The 17,779-nt window shown below is 31.6% G+C and overlaps 1 protein-coding gene across 1 annotated transcript; it reads right to left on the reverse strand.

Moving 5' to 3' along the window:
• Positions 1 to 170: 170 nt before the first annotated feature.
• LOC125072185 (ubinuclein-1) lies at positions 171 to 15,934 on the reverse strand. Its single transcript, XM_047682711.1, has 16 exons — positions 15,702 to 15,934; positions 12,741 to 12,875; positions 12,224 to 12,331; positions 11,730 to 11,864; positions 10,994 to 11,128; positions 10,585 to 10,672; positions 10,258 to 10,369; positions 9,375 to 9,500; positions 8,980 to 9,089; positions 8,219 to 8,468; positions 7,462 to 7,743; positions 6,276 to 7,299; positions 5,417 to 5,474; positions 5,151 to 5,229; positions 3,283 to 3,322; positions 171 to 2,870 (listed from the first exon to the last, which is right to left on the reverse strand). Exons 1-16 carry the CDS (start codon positions 15,858 to 15,860, stop codon positions 2,859 to 2,861), a joined length of 2,853 nt encoding a protein of 950 aa, XP_047538667.1. The 5' UTR covers positions 15,861 to 15,934; the 3' UTR covers positions 171 to 2,858.
• Positions 15,935 to 17,779: the final 1,845 nt, after the last annotated feature.

Consider the following 17,779-nt stretch of genomic DNA (forward strand, 5'->3'; position numbering starts at 1 on the left):
GTAAGAAGCAAGCTTGAACCACAAGGAAGGAAGCAAGGAACCTTTCAAATGTCGAAACAAAACAGTTGTAACTTAACAGCCGCTTCCAACTTTTAAAAGTAAATACACATGCTTAACAATGTCTAAATAACAAGTTAGCAAGTGAACATAAGAAACAAAACAAAGTAATACTATTCATTATAAATATTTATTCATCATTACATTACATTGGACATAATTTGGGATTTCAGGTTAAAAAACTTTACATCATAATTACAAACTGAACCTAAATATTCCGTCCATAAATAAACCTTTATAACATCTCGCATATGTATTAAAATAAACTGCTCCACGTTGCTTTGGACGAGGGAGAATACTGGCAGTGTCAATTAGAAAGAGACAAGAAATAGAAAAAAAAAACAAAATGTCACCTACATTATGGTACATACACGTGAACGCAGCACAGATACCACTAAAACAAGTAAACGCTAATATATATACTATATTTATATCACACCTAATAAGAAAAAAATAAAATAATACAAAGCCAAAAATGAACATTTAAAACAAACTTTCAAGATTATATACAACAGTTCTATGTACGACAGTTTTCTGATCATCTTTTCCATTTAGGTTATTATATAGGCTTTATGCGTTCCAAACCATAGGAGATTATGTAAAACTAAAGTAATCGAATCACCACAATGAAAACAGAACAAGAGAAACATATCAATCTACGTACAAAAACTATTAAGATTCAATTTAGAATCTAAAAATATCATGGAATGAAAAATGTATACATATATATATATATTTATATATAAATATGTCAAATTAAGGAAACAATTAAAATAAACAAAAAACAAAATGAAGATAAATTTGTGAATTTAAACGTGGAGCAGCGAACATCTATTATACAGTGTGTTTCAAAAGAAATTTGTAAAACTATATAATTCTAACCTTTTATACAAAATACAGTAGTCTATACAGGCCTAGTTTTTATAAAATCAATCGCTTGTGTACAGAGATTTGGTTCAAAAAATTCATTCATCATATTTCCAACATTATCAAGACGCAATAGGAACATATCGTGCAATCTCTTATTACTGTATTTCCTTGTTCTAAGCGTCTGTTTTTTGCCCTCGACATATTTTAAACCGACCACATGCAGCACACATTCGTTTTAACCATGTGTAGGTTATATTGAAAATAAGGCATTGTTTATTGCTATAAAAATTTGTAGTCAGAGACAAGAGGATGATGAATGTTGCCAGTCGCAGACACTGCGCCATATTAATAAATTCGATGTTCAGTTTATACTTTCCTCTTTAAACGTTAATAACAATTTTAATACAAAAATATGTTACATACACCAATTTACTTATTATTATCGACTGCTATGAAAGGTATTATTTATGTATGTAAGATTATGAAAAACTATTTCAAGATATTTTATAAGGCAACGACTTTCAGTTTAAATTGTTTTGCTTGTTTGTGTGAAAGAGCACTTATAGCTTTACGAACAGTAACCACCGTAAAATGTGTTACAACTAGCTCTGAATAATTGGATATGGCGCAGTGGGACATACACGTATACACGTTGCGGTCGGTTTTAAATAGGTCATGTATTACCTTAAAACTAAAAGATTTATAGTTACATACTACCTTATAGGCCGAGCTCGTAGCGAAAGCACTATTTATTAAATACTAATTACATTACGAACGAAAATTATCCGCGAATCACGTAAGTGACAATTTTTTCAAGGTCATTTGATGCCTAGGTGACATTCTCGTGGAACACTTAACGACAATGAAGGCTTAAATCGTAGAAAATAATATATTATAAAATGTACATGTTTATTGATATATAATTACAACAAATTTTGGTAAATTTCAATACAAACTTAAAATTATGATCATCAAACTAATATTCATATGTTCCTTAAAATTATAAGTGACTACGACGCTATACAAACTTCGATATCATCAACACTGGTACTTAGAGTAATTTTTACTTATTAATAGCAACACTAGGATGTTATCGTTTTGACGCGTTTGATTGGTCGTTTCGTTGATTGCATGAAATTACTTTAGAAGCGGACCAATCAGTGATCGATAAACGATAGAGCAGTGAGTTGTTTTAAATTGAAGTCTTTGACAAAATCCCTTACAAATATAACAATAAAATAATAACATTGTTATATGTAAATGATAATATTGTTGTCACAAACCAGTGTGAGACCAAAAGCAAATATTTTTGATATATAAGTATAATCTACACTTTTTTTATTCTTTAAACTTTATTTTTTATATTTGCTAACATTTTACACTTGATTATTAAAATAATATGTAAATTACTGTGGCCTGGTGGTTAAAAGGGCCAATATCAATAAGTCTTATAGATATTGACCCTTATAAAGTAACAAAGTTTTTAATCAGACTTTTTTTAAGCAACATACAGAAGTTGTTCTCCGAGTTTATATCCGAACCTGTGGTACATTTTTGTCATTCAATAAGCAAGTAAAATTAGGACTGTGATATAACAAATCCCTTTGACGTCATTTTATTGATATTAGTAATTCTATGGTTATGCAGTTTTTAGTACAAATGGTAAAATGTGGTTTAAGTTGTATTCAAAAATGTACTTTGACCCCATTAGCACCAGGCCTGCAAATTCTCTTAACTTGACATTACAGATCAGTGATTCTATCTTCTTATTAATATATAATACTTTTGCTAACAAGAGCTCGGCAAACCACTTGTTAATATAATTCTTTTCTTTATAGATCTTGTAGTGATAAGCGGCCATTTCTTTTATAAATATACTATCATTGTTAACAATTATATCATTTCATGATCTCCTCACCTCGCAGCTATGTTTAAACATCAGCCTGTAACAAAAATATACTTTATTAAAATATGATCTTAGAAAGTAAATGGAATGGAATGGAATGTAGAAAATCCACAACAATAAGAACCTATAATCTACACCATTCCATTGTGTAGGGACAAAATATGCTCCAAATCTTGTCTTACTAGTTAGAGTGTAGTTATCACTCTAGAGTGGTCTTTATGAACTTTATCAGCAATTGAACATTCTGTTATATACTTAACGAGGTAAATTGTGAGGTATTGACGTCTCTAATTATAAGTCAAATTAGACTTTTGACGTTTATAATTGGACGTTTATCTTCAATATCTTAAAATTAGTAAAAATAAAGTCCGAGGAAAGGTATACTAAAAAAATACTGTCAACGCCATCTATCGTCACATGTTTAAACTAATATGTATAAATATACGAACCTTTGGCTGCATCCATCCGTTTTGTTCAAAGAAGTTCATTCTGCGCTGAAACAATTGACCATCTATAGAAAACCATATTTTAAACGTACAATTTAAATGAACGTAACATAAAAATGAATTACAATAAAAAAGCGTGATCGAAATGGTTTGTATCATTATTTAAAAGCCATCGATTAAATACGTCACGCTGGAAAATATTGCGTATCTTATAAGATATAATTGTTTTTATGACGACGTACGTATTTCATAGAAGGCCAAGAAAGCGAGACGAAAAATATGAACTAATAACTTCACAATGATAAAAAACTCATAGTAATTGTAACATTAACGGGCTCACTGAGAAAACGTAAAGCGGACGAATAGTTTGATTGGTCATTCAGTGTGGATAATATCGATGTTAATTTCTGTACACAGTAAAATACGAATAAACACTTAAACCGGAAGACTGCTGGACTGGATAGGTTCAAAATTCAAGCATTACTAATATTCTTCTAAGTATAATTTTTTCGATATAATTTCGATCATTTGGATTATGTAATTTTTGATGTTTTTCGTTTTATTGATTCGGATATATCGACTGCGACTAAAGCACATTTGAGAAATACTTTTGAACTATGAAAGCCCATCACCGGATACAGAAAGTATCGTTTATTAGTAATAAAAAAAATAAACTGTAATATTAAAAAAAAATTTTAATTTTAATTATACTATATTACTTTATTTCTCGAACCGATGGTAGTATTTAATCTGACTATCAATAAGTAACGTTCTATGCCCAAAACCTGACGATCAACTTATATGATGCGAGCGAAGCCGCCGGCGATAACTAGTAAATATTTATGTGTTTTTAAGTTTAAATAGACACGCATGCCCGGCATATATATAATGATATAAATTATGACGTTATAATATAACGTAGAAAAAACTAACTACGTATATTGATTCTTTGAAAAACTTTACAATTATTATTATCAATGTTAGATATTAGACAGATATTATAGGCGATAGAATACGAAGGGTATAAAAAAAGGAATTTAAAGCAAATGTTAATTAAGCAGAATGATGTAACATTTTATGACAATTAAATAAATAAAATTTGGAAAAAAAAACTCCGTAACGAAACTCAATCGATATTGGAGTTATCGTTACACGAATGCGTTATTTTTGAGTAACGTTATGAGGTTTAATAGATATAGATGTGTTTTTAAAAGCCATGATAGAGGGGTTCGGTATTACAAAAGCCATAAGTAATGAAGTAGACGATGTTTATCGAGAAGGAATAAAGCTTGCTGTGCTATGCAAGGCCGATTGGACAGTGCGTGGGAAGCTTTGGACGTTGAGGTAGAGACATATTAATAAGCGTCGATATTTTTCATTTAAATTTTTTTAATTATTATCTGTATTTTTTTCTTATAATAAAATGACCTAGGTAAAAATTAATAGCGCACCGATCATATAAGTACGGAAGACGACTAACTACTTACTATAATAAACGTAGAATTACATCAAGCAAGCAGAGCTAAAAGGCGACAATAGTTTTAACACTTCAACTAGTAGGAATAGGTTTAGTTCTCTCCTGGATTATTGATAATTATATAAATATAAACGTATATAACTTAAATGGACTTAGAGCAAACATTATGTAATGTTTATTTACATAACGTACAAATTCTAGAAAAAAAAATATAGCGCTAATCGCCAAACACTTATTAGGTTATTAAACATATAAGCAACTATTATTGTTATTTATTTATAATTAAAAACATAATTTTAGGTCGTATAATAATTGGAATGAAATAACTCAGCAGCGTAGACGCGTGCATGTCTCTACCTCAACAGACGGCGGTAAGAAATCCAGCCAGACTTACAACTTGTCTCTATCGCTACGCGTTTCGCCGAATAAGGCGGGCCGGCTCAACTTTTGTTTGGAAGACATCTCGCGCTTAGCTGCTCGACAGAAACAACTAATTTATCTTTCTGTTATAAAACACTCGATATTTGAGTAAATGTATATTTCATATATCTAAGACGATGTCCTAGTATTTCCAATTGATTTATTCGCTTCGCTTTGTAATGTGATTTGAATTGTATCATCAATTTAACGTGTATTAGTTTTGTAGAACATTGGACTCACCACTAGTTATAACACCTCCATATGAATTGCAGTTCAACTTCGTTGGTTCTTGTGAATGCTGAAATGGTAGAATTAAATTTTAAATTATACATATATAGAAACAATTATTTCATTCTCAGGGATCAAGAGTAAAGAAGTTTGATTACAAGTTTTTTTTTTTTTTTACAATAATTTTAATTGTTTTGCTGACCATAGCTCGAAAATTATTAAACATAGCAAATACAACTTTATTTAATAGAGAAAATAATTTCTAACGAAAGTGTCCTTAACTTTTTTTGTGTATAATGCTCCATTTGAGGAATAAACTATACTTAAAAATAGGGTTATAGTGGTTTTATGGGGTTCTGTGATCAATATTATGCTCCCCAGTAATGAAAAGGTATTGGGTTTTATATTTAGAAATTCTCAGTAGCAACAAGAGTATGAAACTACAATAAGCTTTTGGCCTAAAGCCTATTCATATCATCGGAGTAAAGATTTTAACCTTAGATTTACATATTCCATGCGATTTGCTTATAGCTCTGCTATGTTATGTACTACACACAGTTCTTGATTAATTTATTATTTACGGAACAATACTATTCACTGAACTATTTCCATACACTTAAAATCTCAACCAATGATGTCACTCAATATCAGTTCAATGTCAAAGTAAATATTATATACATTTAAAAAACGAAATAAATACTGTCTGACATAAATGACTATTATGCAATAAGACCAAATAATTCTACAAATGTGTTTACTTACGATAAGTTCTGTATTTTGATTTATGTGTTATACATACTTTTACGAACTAATTCTACATAAAACCTGACTTATATTGATAAAAAATAACAAGATACATATTGATACATACCTCCATCTCTCTGAGATTCCTCATAACTGCATCAAAATCTTCCTTAGTCGCTTCATCTAATTGCTCCTTCCTACACTCCCTAAAAGAATTAACACTTTTTTCACTTTTCTGTTTCAAACTATTCACTTTCCGATGATTTTCACTCACTTTGTCCTTCAAAGGCACTGTAACACTCTTATTCTCACTAGCTTTTAGTTCAATCTTGTCCGATTTATCCTCAACCACTTCAACATCACTGCTACTGTCATCGACAGCCAGCGGCTCTTGGGGGACATCGGCTAAAGGATCCATATCGGAAATAATTACAATGTCCTTCTTCTTTTTTACTTCAGGTGGCCTCTTGTCTGGCTTAGCGAATGTCGGTGAATGGTTGACTGAAACTAACCCAGGTCTCGGTATATTATTTTCTGCTATCCTCATACTTTCAATTTGCTTCTGAGTTATTTCATCTTTAGTTTTTGGACTGGGTGAACTCTTTTTGGTTTGATAGTTTGTATCTATGTGGAGAGGAGATTGAACACTCTTCTCACGGGCAGGTGGAGCTGGTTTCTCTGGCTTTTTATGTTTCTCCTTATCTTTTTTATGTATCATTTCATTGAGAGCTGCCGGTGACTTAACTCGTATGAGGGATTCCTTTGCTTTATCATTCACAGTACTGTTGACTTTTTTGTCTTTTTGATTGTTCACAACTGGAGTTATCGTTATACTGCCAATGTTATTTGGAATGTATGGGTCTTCTTTACTTCTATCCAATTCCTTCTTTCGATCTTCAGGCGTTTCTATCACCAGGTCCTTATTGAGCGTGTAGGAATTCATTATCGATCCGAAGACGGCCGCAGGGTTCACTTTGTACTTGGAATCCTTCTCCTCCTCAGGTTTTTCATAAGATTTCACCGACGTCGTGACCGTCAGGGAGCTCGGAAACTGAATCGGTTCCGTGAACTGAGCGCTCGTTATGACGGACTGGGCGGGCGGCACGACCCTCTGCCGCTTCAGATCCGCCGCCTTCACATCCTTGCTCAAGCTGCAAACAACAAAACAAAATAAATTCTTTGTCCTAATTAAAAAAAACGCATTTAAGACACGAATGGAACGTGTGAGAGTGAGAATGAGAACGATAAAATGGCGAATATAGATGAGAACGGAGGGGACGCGTATGCCCCAAATAAGTCGGGGCGGCGCTCACTTGGCCTGGCGCAGCAGCGTGGGCACGCGCACGAAGCCGGCGGGGAAGAGCGGCAGCGCGCGCGCGCACAGCAGCGCGGCGCCGGCGTCGGGCGCGCCCGCCAGCGCGGCGGCGCGCGCCAGCAGCGCCCGCGCGCGCGCGCACCACGGGAAGCGCCGCTTGGGCAGCCGCCGGTCCGCGCTGGGCGCCGCCTGCTTCTTCTTCTCCTCCTGCACGCGCGTGCACTCCGCGTTGTACGACGCCATCATGCCCGGCTTGCGCTCCTCTATCAGCACCTTTAGTCTGAAACGGGACGAAATTATTCTTACGGTGACGGAATCGAAGTATTCTCTATTCGAGCCGACTCGTAGAGGCACTTTTTGATCGTGTTAATGTAAACGTGCAGTTCGAAAAGTAGATTCTACAGAGAAAAACCAGCGAGAAACTCGGTAGTTACTCTTATAGAAGAGTTTATTTCAATAAAGTCCAATGAAATGTATACATATCCCACTACTGCTGATCTATATTGTTGCACTAGATAAGTTACATGTTGAACAAACCAATTTATCAGTTTCCTATTACATATTAATAACTTTTGTTCAAATTTTACCCTTTTACTTTTCCTCATGTCTGAGCAAGTGATAGGAAAGGCACAAACAAAACCAGTGTTTGCTGACATTCATTTAATGAACTTCAGCAAAGTCTTCCAACAAATATAGATATATAACTTTATGTCACAATAAAGATACAAAAATAATATTATATAAATTAATCATACCTTTGTAAAGTCTCCACAATCTTTGCTTCTCTCTCTTCTGGTGTTAATTTATTTATATCTATGTTATCCAACAATTCTTCTGCTTTCCGTTTATTGTTCGTTATACTAGTTGTAGTAGTAACATTAGTAGTCGTTGTTGTAGTTGTATTATTAGTTGTAGAACTTGTGGTTGTAGTGGTAGTGGTGATAGTAGTGGTCGTATTGGCAGTATTGGATTGAGCAATTTCGGAGGTAGTTGTTGTTGGTACGGCTGCAAAAAGATAAATGTATGTGTTATAGTATATTATATAAGTTGATTTTAAAATTTAATAATAATTTTACTTCACTTTCTCCACTTAAAAATTTAACTTTGTATAATGTACAACTACATTTATATCTGTAACCCATGGGGTATAGACATAAAAGTAGTTGTATACAATTTATGTAATGTATTATGAAATAAATAAACAAAATTGCATAGATATTATTATTTTATTTTAGAATTCAAAATGGTTAAGTGTGTACTTCACTATTTCGAATTCGAAAATAGCATCAGAAGTTCCGAAGATTATATCAGCCGCTTCCTAAGCCAGCTAGCTCTGAAGGGCTCTGACGTGAAATTCAAAAACAAATGTCAACCTCCATTAAAGGAAAAAAATAAATTTACAATATAAAAATTATATACACGAATAGCCCACAGTACAGTACTCCTTTTGGGCAACTGGGTAGTCAAAAAGCAAAAATAGAAATATGTCGGCTCTCGGCCCGGCCAGTGAGCTCACCCGCGGGCTGCAGCGCGGCGCGGGGCAGGCGCAGGGCGCGCGCGGCGCGGGCCCGCGCGTGCGCCGCCGCGCCGCCCGACGCGCCGCTCGCCCGCAGCGCGCGCTCCAGCCTGCCGGCAGCGAGTCATTACACGATCACACATACATCGACCGGCTACCATTTGGATTTAAATACTAAAATATTCATTGACTAAGCAATTAGCAACGAGTAATGAGTAATAAAAAATACCCAATGGTCTGTACCTTCAAGGTTTTTTTATTAATAAATTTAAGTTGTGTACATTGAATGAGAATTTAAAAATGAAAATTGTGTTACTTATATATTATAAATATATTAATGAATTCAGCGTCTAAAATGTATTCATTCTGTGGTAGCCTAATATATTTTGACTCACATATTAATAAACTGATCAGTCTTGTTGTCGTCCTTGGGTTTGTCTCTTGATTGCTGACTAAATGCTTCCAACTCTTCTAGGAGCTTAGTCACAGCTTCTGGCAGTTTCAAATTTGCTTCTGCGTCTCTGTTTGCAAAAAAAGACATATGTTACTCATATAAATTATACCGTACACATTCAAGTGTCAATGCACTTTAAGATTTAAGAAGTTATATTCCCTGTTCCTGCAATTACAATGGCTAGTTCACCCCTACAAACCAGAAACACATCATACTAAGATAAGGCAGACATATGATTATTAAGTTGTGCCTATACTATGTTCCAACAGCAAAAGGTATGTTAAAAAACCTTTGATTTACATACTGCATGGGACTTCTTGATTAATATATCTTTATTATATGACAAGAACACTATTCCACTTAACTATCTAAGTAATTTTTTAAACAAGTTTGCCAATAGTCAAGATGCTGATTTTTACAGGCCATAAAGAATTTAATCCGCACGCGATCACTACATTATGCGACCATTTGGAACTGAGGCAGGCGCGGTCCGCTGCTAGCGCTGGCGTCGGCAAACTCGCGTAGATGCTCCCGGTACGACGTTTTGTTACTTGTTCCTTAGTATGGATTTTAACCCGTGATATGTTACCGTATTATTATAGAGATTTATGATTATAAAAATATTTTTGTGATTAGAAATTGAATAATTTTGTGATAAGCAATAACGAAAATTAATTTAGTTGAACATTTCCATGCTTCTGGGCTTGGCAGAATAGGATAATTACTATTCAGAATTTCTTTGCTAATACACATTGAAATAAACATCACACGCTTATTAAAGAAAAGCCTGAGTCCGATTCTCGAATAATTAAATATCCAATGACCTTGAACTGTCGGATGTGATGGCATTCTCAGAGCTCGGCGCTGGCTTGGAAGTCAAGGAGTCTGACTGGGAGGTCCGCGAGTCAGCACTCTCTGCATCACCTTGAGCATTATCTGTAGCATAAAGATAATTTTATAAATCATTATAAAACATTATATATACATATAGGAAAAAAGATGTAGTTCAATTGGATTGAATATGCCATTCAATCCAATTGAACTAAACAAAAAGGGAGCCAAGGAACAAAAAGGGTGTATCTAGCACCTGTCCCAAATCACCTATGGGTGGAAACGAAATAAAATAAAATAAAAGAAAACTTGGAAATTACCATCTGAAGTATGTTTACAGGAAGTAGCTGCTGAAGAATCAGTTCTGCGTTTCTTTTTGGCTTTCTTCTTATCAATTTTTTTGTTTTTCTAATAAAGATAAAGACAATTAAGTACAATACTCTTTTTATTATATTATATATGCAATATTATTTTAATGTCATTTATAACATTACCATTTCATAAATTCAAATCATTTGTAAAAATACATTGGTAAAGAAGGCATATTATTAGATACAAGATTGTATAGATGATAAAAAAGCGTGCAGTTAATGCTTGTTGACTTCTAGGCAGGATATATAACAATACATTTATAATTGTATAAAGCCTTGAATAAAGTTTATTTTGTTTGATGAAAATTTCCTTCATTATATATACCACTTATTATTATTATAATATAATATAATATACCTTCTTCCGATGTTCAGTCTCATGTGAGTCTACAGCTCCATTGGCGATGGCCTTCGGATCCTTTGGTTCCTGACTGTCTGAATCTGATAAACTCTCTGAATCCGCTTCACTACTGCTCGAGGATATATGTGCTCTCTGTTGAAGAATTACATGGCATTAGTAAGTTTCCTAATATAAAATTTATTTTATACTTATATAGCATATAAAACATTTAATCTCTAATTTGGAACAAATTTGAAGGTAAGTTTTATATGCCCAAGTGCCTATGGAACTTATATAATTTCGTTTTTCATTTGCCAGGAGTCAACGCCTCATTATCAAAAATGTTGTTACATAATTGATATTATTTTCTTCTATATACATGTCATGCCCAAATAGTCAATGAGACATACTCAGTGGCAAACTCTTGGAACTCTTCTCATTTATTTTAATAAGTATATTTTTATATCTATGTTTATTTAATAAACAGACAATAATGTGTAAATATATTAATATAAAATATATTACAATGACCTACCTGCAATTCTTTAATATTATAAATATGGATTCATTGTTATAAAAACAGACTGATATGGATGTAATAAATCATTGACTACATAGTGTATTGGTCCATTATTAAAATAATCTATAATTCTACATAACGTTAACATAGCTACATTTTGTGATATATTGAGATATAACTCGAGAACAAAATTCGTTTTTATAAATGTAATTTTTAAATTTTTTGTATAATAACCTTATTTCGTCTGTTGGAATCTCTTTCCGTAGCAGCTGATTGGTTTTCTGGCACAGCCTTGAATTCTAGCGAGCCACAGTTGATGTAGAAACCGCCGTACAAGGTGTCGCTCCCCGGCGGGATCATCTCGTCGTACTGGTGGAAATAATATTAGTAATTATAGCTAATGAATATTCTATTATTATTTTACATGCGAACATAGTTCTGGTTGAGTTGGAAATTTAAATAGATAGAACAGTTATTGTTGTTTTTTAACTAGTAATAGGTTTGAGTTGTATTATTATTATTTTTTTAACATATCATTTAATATAATTTTGCAACACTCTCCAAAATTTACTAGTTCCTTTTGATTTTATTTTTGAAATTAAAAAAAAAAATGGCAGTTAAAGTAAATACCATAAGAAATATAAAAGAAAATCAACCTAATAATGTTTATCTGTAACAATAACACAAAAATATTTTTATCCAAGATTAAAAGAATCAGTTTAACTTACACCATCAGTGTTATCAATAAAAGAATCATTTTCATCGTAGCCAGCACCGATGTCTGCGTATTCATCATATTTAGATCGACCCTTCCTTCCGTAAGTGCTTTTCCCTCCCTGGAAAAAGGTAAATGTTACTTTTAATTAAATTTTACGTTAAATAATAATACATTTATCATATCTTGTTATTATGCAGGAGTCAAATCTGCCAACTAAACTTTCAGCAAGTTAGTGAGTAGTTAGTAGTGTATAAACTTTATTTATTTTAGTACAAGATTTTAAGTATTCAATAATTCAAATAGGAGCAGTGTGGTGATATGAGCTCCAAACCTTTATCTTGAGAAGAGGCAGAATAATTTATAAACTCTTGTTTATAAATAAATTATATAATTAAATGTTATTAAAAAATATCCTATGCATTTCAAAAGTATATATTTAATATTTATATAAAACTACATATATTATAAGAATGTACAGTATAATTTGCATATTGTACCAATAAATTATTATTATTTAATTCACTTACATATTTCTGTTCAAATTTCCTTGCAACTCTCTCGACATCATCATCATTATCCGAATGCGGGTCCAGCCCTGTTGTCTTGCTAAGTGGCAAGTTACTGAATAAAGAAAGACGATTATCTAGTTGTCTCTCTCTATTCTGTAAAAAAAAAAACAATTTTATTACTATACAATAATAATTATTAACATGTCAGTATGAGATAGAAGATGAATGCTATAAATTGTAAAATTCTTAATATAAATTCTCATACTATATTATCAGTTTATAGTATATAAATATACAAATATTAGATATACACATTATACATGGTTTAGTAATAGCTCTTCTATATTATATGCTACTTACAGTTCTTGATTAATACATCTTTATTTATAATACAACACTATTAAAAATTGACCACTTATACACTTTCATTTTACTTTCAAAGATCTGATAATAACTTCACAGTTCAAAATGCAATTTAGTTTTGTAAATGCTTAATGAATACCATATATAAGGATCGTTCAAGATTTTGATTGCAGTTATTGTGTCAATTCAAAGTTTTTTATTTGCCATAACTATGTATGTAGTTGGAAAAGATTATTAACGGATATAGTGTACATAAAGTTTACTTTTAAGACGGTCAGAGGATGGACTTACATCTGATAAAAAGTATTAGCAAATAGAAAAAAAAATACTCCCGAGAAATTATTGTTAACTAATGTTAAAAGGGAACATTAACAAAACAAGTATTTATAAATGTTTTAATAAAAATTAACACAATTTGACTCTGTATGTGTTGTTAAAATCTTAATAAAGTTAAAGAATACCTCTGTCAATTTTAGACTATCAAATGAATATAACTTTACTATACTTTTAAACCTTTAGCCCAACCTTCTCCTCAAAGGGAGAGGAGGCCTTTAGCCCAGCAGTGGGAAAATTTACAGGCTGCTAATGTATATATGTGCTAAAAAAATACTTTTAAACCTTTACAGTTACATTCTGTGCATTATATATTCTATAGTCAAAAGCCATCTTTAGGTTTTCAGATATAATACATAATTCATGTATTTAAAATATGGTACATGGTATTCATGTTTTTTGTTTTAAATTAATTTTTAACTTTAAATAAATAAAATTATTTAATTATTTTAACGAAAGTATAAACAATTATCTTATTTATTATTTATTTATTAATTACTTATTTATTGAAGAATATATATATTTAAAATGTAAAAACCAAATAAAATAATTTCTTTTATTGAGACAAAATACATCTGATTAACATAAAAATATAAATAGAAACAACTCTGACAAAAGAAAAAATAAAAGAAACTCATTAATCTATAAATATAAAATACACATATTTAATTTATTATAATAATTCATACATTTAAAAATATTAAACAAAATTAAGAATAAAATGCACATCTCTAATGTAATTTACATAAATAATATATATCAAACTAATCAATTAACTTGAAAAAGCAAGAACTGTTATTTAAATAGATATATATATATATATATATATATAAGATAAAATTCTTATCTTTATAGATACCAAAACACTTCTATTCGTTGATATATTAAAACTAAACAAAAATAATAAAATATGAAATTGCAATCGATAATCGTAAAAGTCGTCCAATGAAAAATAACATTGAAATATTATATAACATTAGTTTATATACAGTGCAAACGAAAAAAATATCACAAAGCAATTTTTTGTTGCATAATAACTCATTTTTCAAACAAATTAAACGTAATTACAACAAAAATGCTAATTAGAATTCTTTATCAGCAAAAAAACAATGAAAAGAAACACTCCTTATAAAATGCAAAAGTTCTTACGAAGCGCGCGACACTATTTAACTATAAATAACTCTAACGCAAAAGTAAAAAAAAACAACCTAAACTTTATTTAATGCAGTAAAACGCACACTAATGTAGACTAGAACAATCATTTATCAAACACACAAATATATAGAATATATAAAACCACACACACATACACACATTGCACACGTAATATAATATATCATAACCTATACGGTTATTTACCTAAAAGATCTATCGATTGAAGTTAAATGGCTCACAAAAAGCTTCATCTACACACAAAGATCGCTAAACATTCTGCCTGAGCGAAATAGCATGTATTCGCTATGACAGCATTTGGCAACATTGCAAATCAAGTTTCCAACAAATGCACAATCATAATACCTAGTACCTACAAAGTGCTAATACAATTACCATAAATCAAGCCTCGAATTATTGCAAAAATAATCCCCTATTCCTACATCAGAGTAGCGCCAGTTCTGCCACACGTAAATAAATATATTTACGCACACATCCGCACGCTATCTCTTTTAATGAATTCCATTTACGTAGGTATATAAAAAAAGTGCTTACATATGTTTCATAAAATCCGCATAAATAATATAAACTTAATCATAATTAGAATGTAACCTAAAAATAGGCTCTTAGCCGGAAGCAACAATGTTAGAGGCGGGTTAACCTAGGTCATCCAAGTCTTCTACTTTCGCTTGGCTAGCTATCATAATAATCTACCGGTGTCGTCAGCAATTAATCTGCATAATATTTTTAGGGCATTCATTTTAATAAGTTATTCGTTTTCGCATAAAAATGAGATAGTCACTAGTGTCACGAATCAAAACATTGCCTACGTTAAAAGATGTCCTAGGTTGACAACGTTCTTCTTAGATTGTTGCAAACATGGCGACCGATATCTGGGCTTCTCGCACAGTCCGTGGACGCAAAATCATGTAACAAACCTAATGCAAATGCTGTGTAACGTAAGCAAAAAATATCCTAAACGATTTCATCAGGGCTCGTTTACAACTGTCTCTAGCCGCCAAATGGAATATGATATTAGTGCTAGATTTTTTCACATGATTCCCTACGACACAAAGAGCTGAAAAACCAGTATGGTTGCGTAAATTACTATGATTTTCTGTTATAACTTACCACTGCTGCTAAGAGTAGCTCCTTGTAATTCAGCTCTGGATATTTACTTTCGTTGCTTTCGTCTAAATTTATAAATAATCTCATTGATTTGTTCACATTATTCTTTGCACTTTTTGGAGCACCCACTGTTATAAGAGTAGCACGTTTAGGGTCCGACATTTTCCACCAAATTCAAGTATAAAATGATTTTTTTCAAAGCATGACACGGCCTGCATTTTCAAACTGTGTACCACATTGCCACCATGTTGGAATTTATTGTTTGGGTTCTGAGCGCTACGGAGAGAATACGAACTTTGCATTATTTTACAAGTACCACCGCTAGATGTCATTAAAAAATTTCATTTATTACGATAGATGTCACTACATTATTTTAATTCATAGCAATAATCTTATATAATATGCTTAGAGAGGTAACCATTGTTATTATGTTTCAGTTTTTAAAAAAATTACGCATAATTTCATGATAATTTGGTCATGTTTCTAAGAATAATTGCTTTTTTTCAATATAAGCTTAAAATTGTGCTAAATATGTCAAAGGATACGGTTTGAGCAAACCTTTTAGTTCAAAGACGTTTAAATAGATGGCACTTTAAGTTTATGTGTCATGTGTTGTCTGACTGTTTTACCGATTTTTATGTTATTTTTTAATATCAATATATTGAATTGAAATCTTTTTAAATACGATATTTCGTTTAAGCGCATTTTTTTATTCTCAAATAAATTACTAGTATTCATAGTACCTAAATGGGCGACTCAATTAAATAGTTTATCAATTGACTTTGAATATGTATATATGAGAGTTGATATAGAAGTAAATATTTATCTAAGGATATATAAGTATAGAGTATAATTTTGCCTGAGTAGATATATGTATTACATACAATATTACAATCATTTACGTTTAGATGTACCTAATGTATATTATATGAAAGTCCTTAGAATAATAAGTATAACTTAGGAACAACAACAATAACTACTACAACTTAGGAATAAGTATAACCGAAAAGGGAGGCAGCGTAATATAAGTAGGTACGTACTATACTTGTGCTCCTCATCTAAGAATTGTGAAATAATAATAACCTTAATCGTTAGGTCCGTTAAGGTCTAATTTTTAGGTCTGCTTTGTTTATTTTTTACTTTCCATCGAAAATATTTAAAATTATTATATGTATATAGATAAGAACTTTTTGGCTGTCTATGGTAGCAGTGCCCAATATTGTAAACATATCGGTCCAGAAAAAAATGTACTTTTTGAAATTTTTTTTTTAAAAGTACCTATTTTTTTTTTACTTAGACTAGTTAGTAATTTTTTTTTCTGATGAGTCTTCCTTTAAAGTGAGTGTTAGGTTTCTTATTATGTACCGGACAATCTATGTATGTGTATATACGTAATACGGATGATATACATCATCGGACGAAGGCGTGCATAATATTATCATTTTAGACGTTTCAAGTGGTGATAGCTCATAAATGATGGTTCTTAGAAATATGTAGATATATAGACAAATTTTGATAGATTATAGGATGTACTATCTGTGCCCGCTTTGAATTAATATAAAATAAAAATGAAATTGTGATATTAAGTCGTTGGTGGGAGAAACCCGTACTGGACAGTATTTGGACATTGCAGCGTGCCGTTACTATTATTTTATAAAAAATTCTATAATAAAAGTAGCCTAAGTTAGGCTAGTTAATAAGGTGTTTATTACATAATATGATATCTGTCATTGAAAGTTCCATTAAAATCGGTCCGTTCCATCATCCGTTCTAGAGATTAGATTATTTTATTGTGTTTGACATCTATCAAATTATAAATAAACAAACTAAAACTAGTCAACATTCGCCCAATAAATGTGATAATAAATAAAATTCAATTTAATCCAACAATTTGCCCGCGACTCAGTTCTTAATGGAAAAAAAACTAAGCTCTCGAGTAATTACAAACTCCATTCAGATTTAACGGAGTGTGGTTATTAAAAAAAGGGACACTATCAGCAAAATGGGGTGTCTTAAGGAGGGGGTTTTCGAAAACGTTGATGAGTTGGACATTATGAAGCCGAGATTCCTATTAAGATAAA

Source organism: Vanessa atalanta, chromosome 21, assembly GCF_905147765.1.
Source record: "Vanessa atalanta chromosome 21, ilVanAtal1.2, whole genome shotgun sequence".
NCBI classification, from domain to species: Eukaryota; Metazoa; Arthropoda; class Insecta; order Lepidoptera; family Nymphalidae; genus Vanessa; species Vanessa atalanta.

Excerpts from the sequence above, each read along its gene's own strand:
- LOC125072185 (XM_047682711.1), bottom strand. The coding sequence starts at position 15,860 with ATGTCGGACCCTAAACGTGCTACTCTTATAACAGTGGGTGCTCCAAAA. Across the intron at positions 12,332-12,740 it reads GGAAATTTGAACAGAAATAT|GGAGGGAAAAGCACTTACGG; the intron begins GTAAGTGAATTA and ends ACCTTTTTCCAG. Across the intron at positions 10,370-10,584 it reads CTGTAAACATACTTCAGATG|ATAATGCTCAAGGTGATGCA; the intron begins GTAATTTCCAAG and ends TTTATGCTACAG.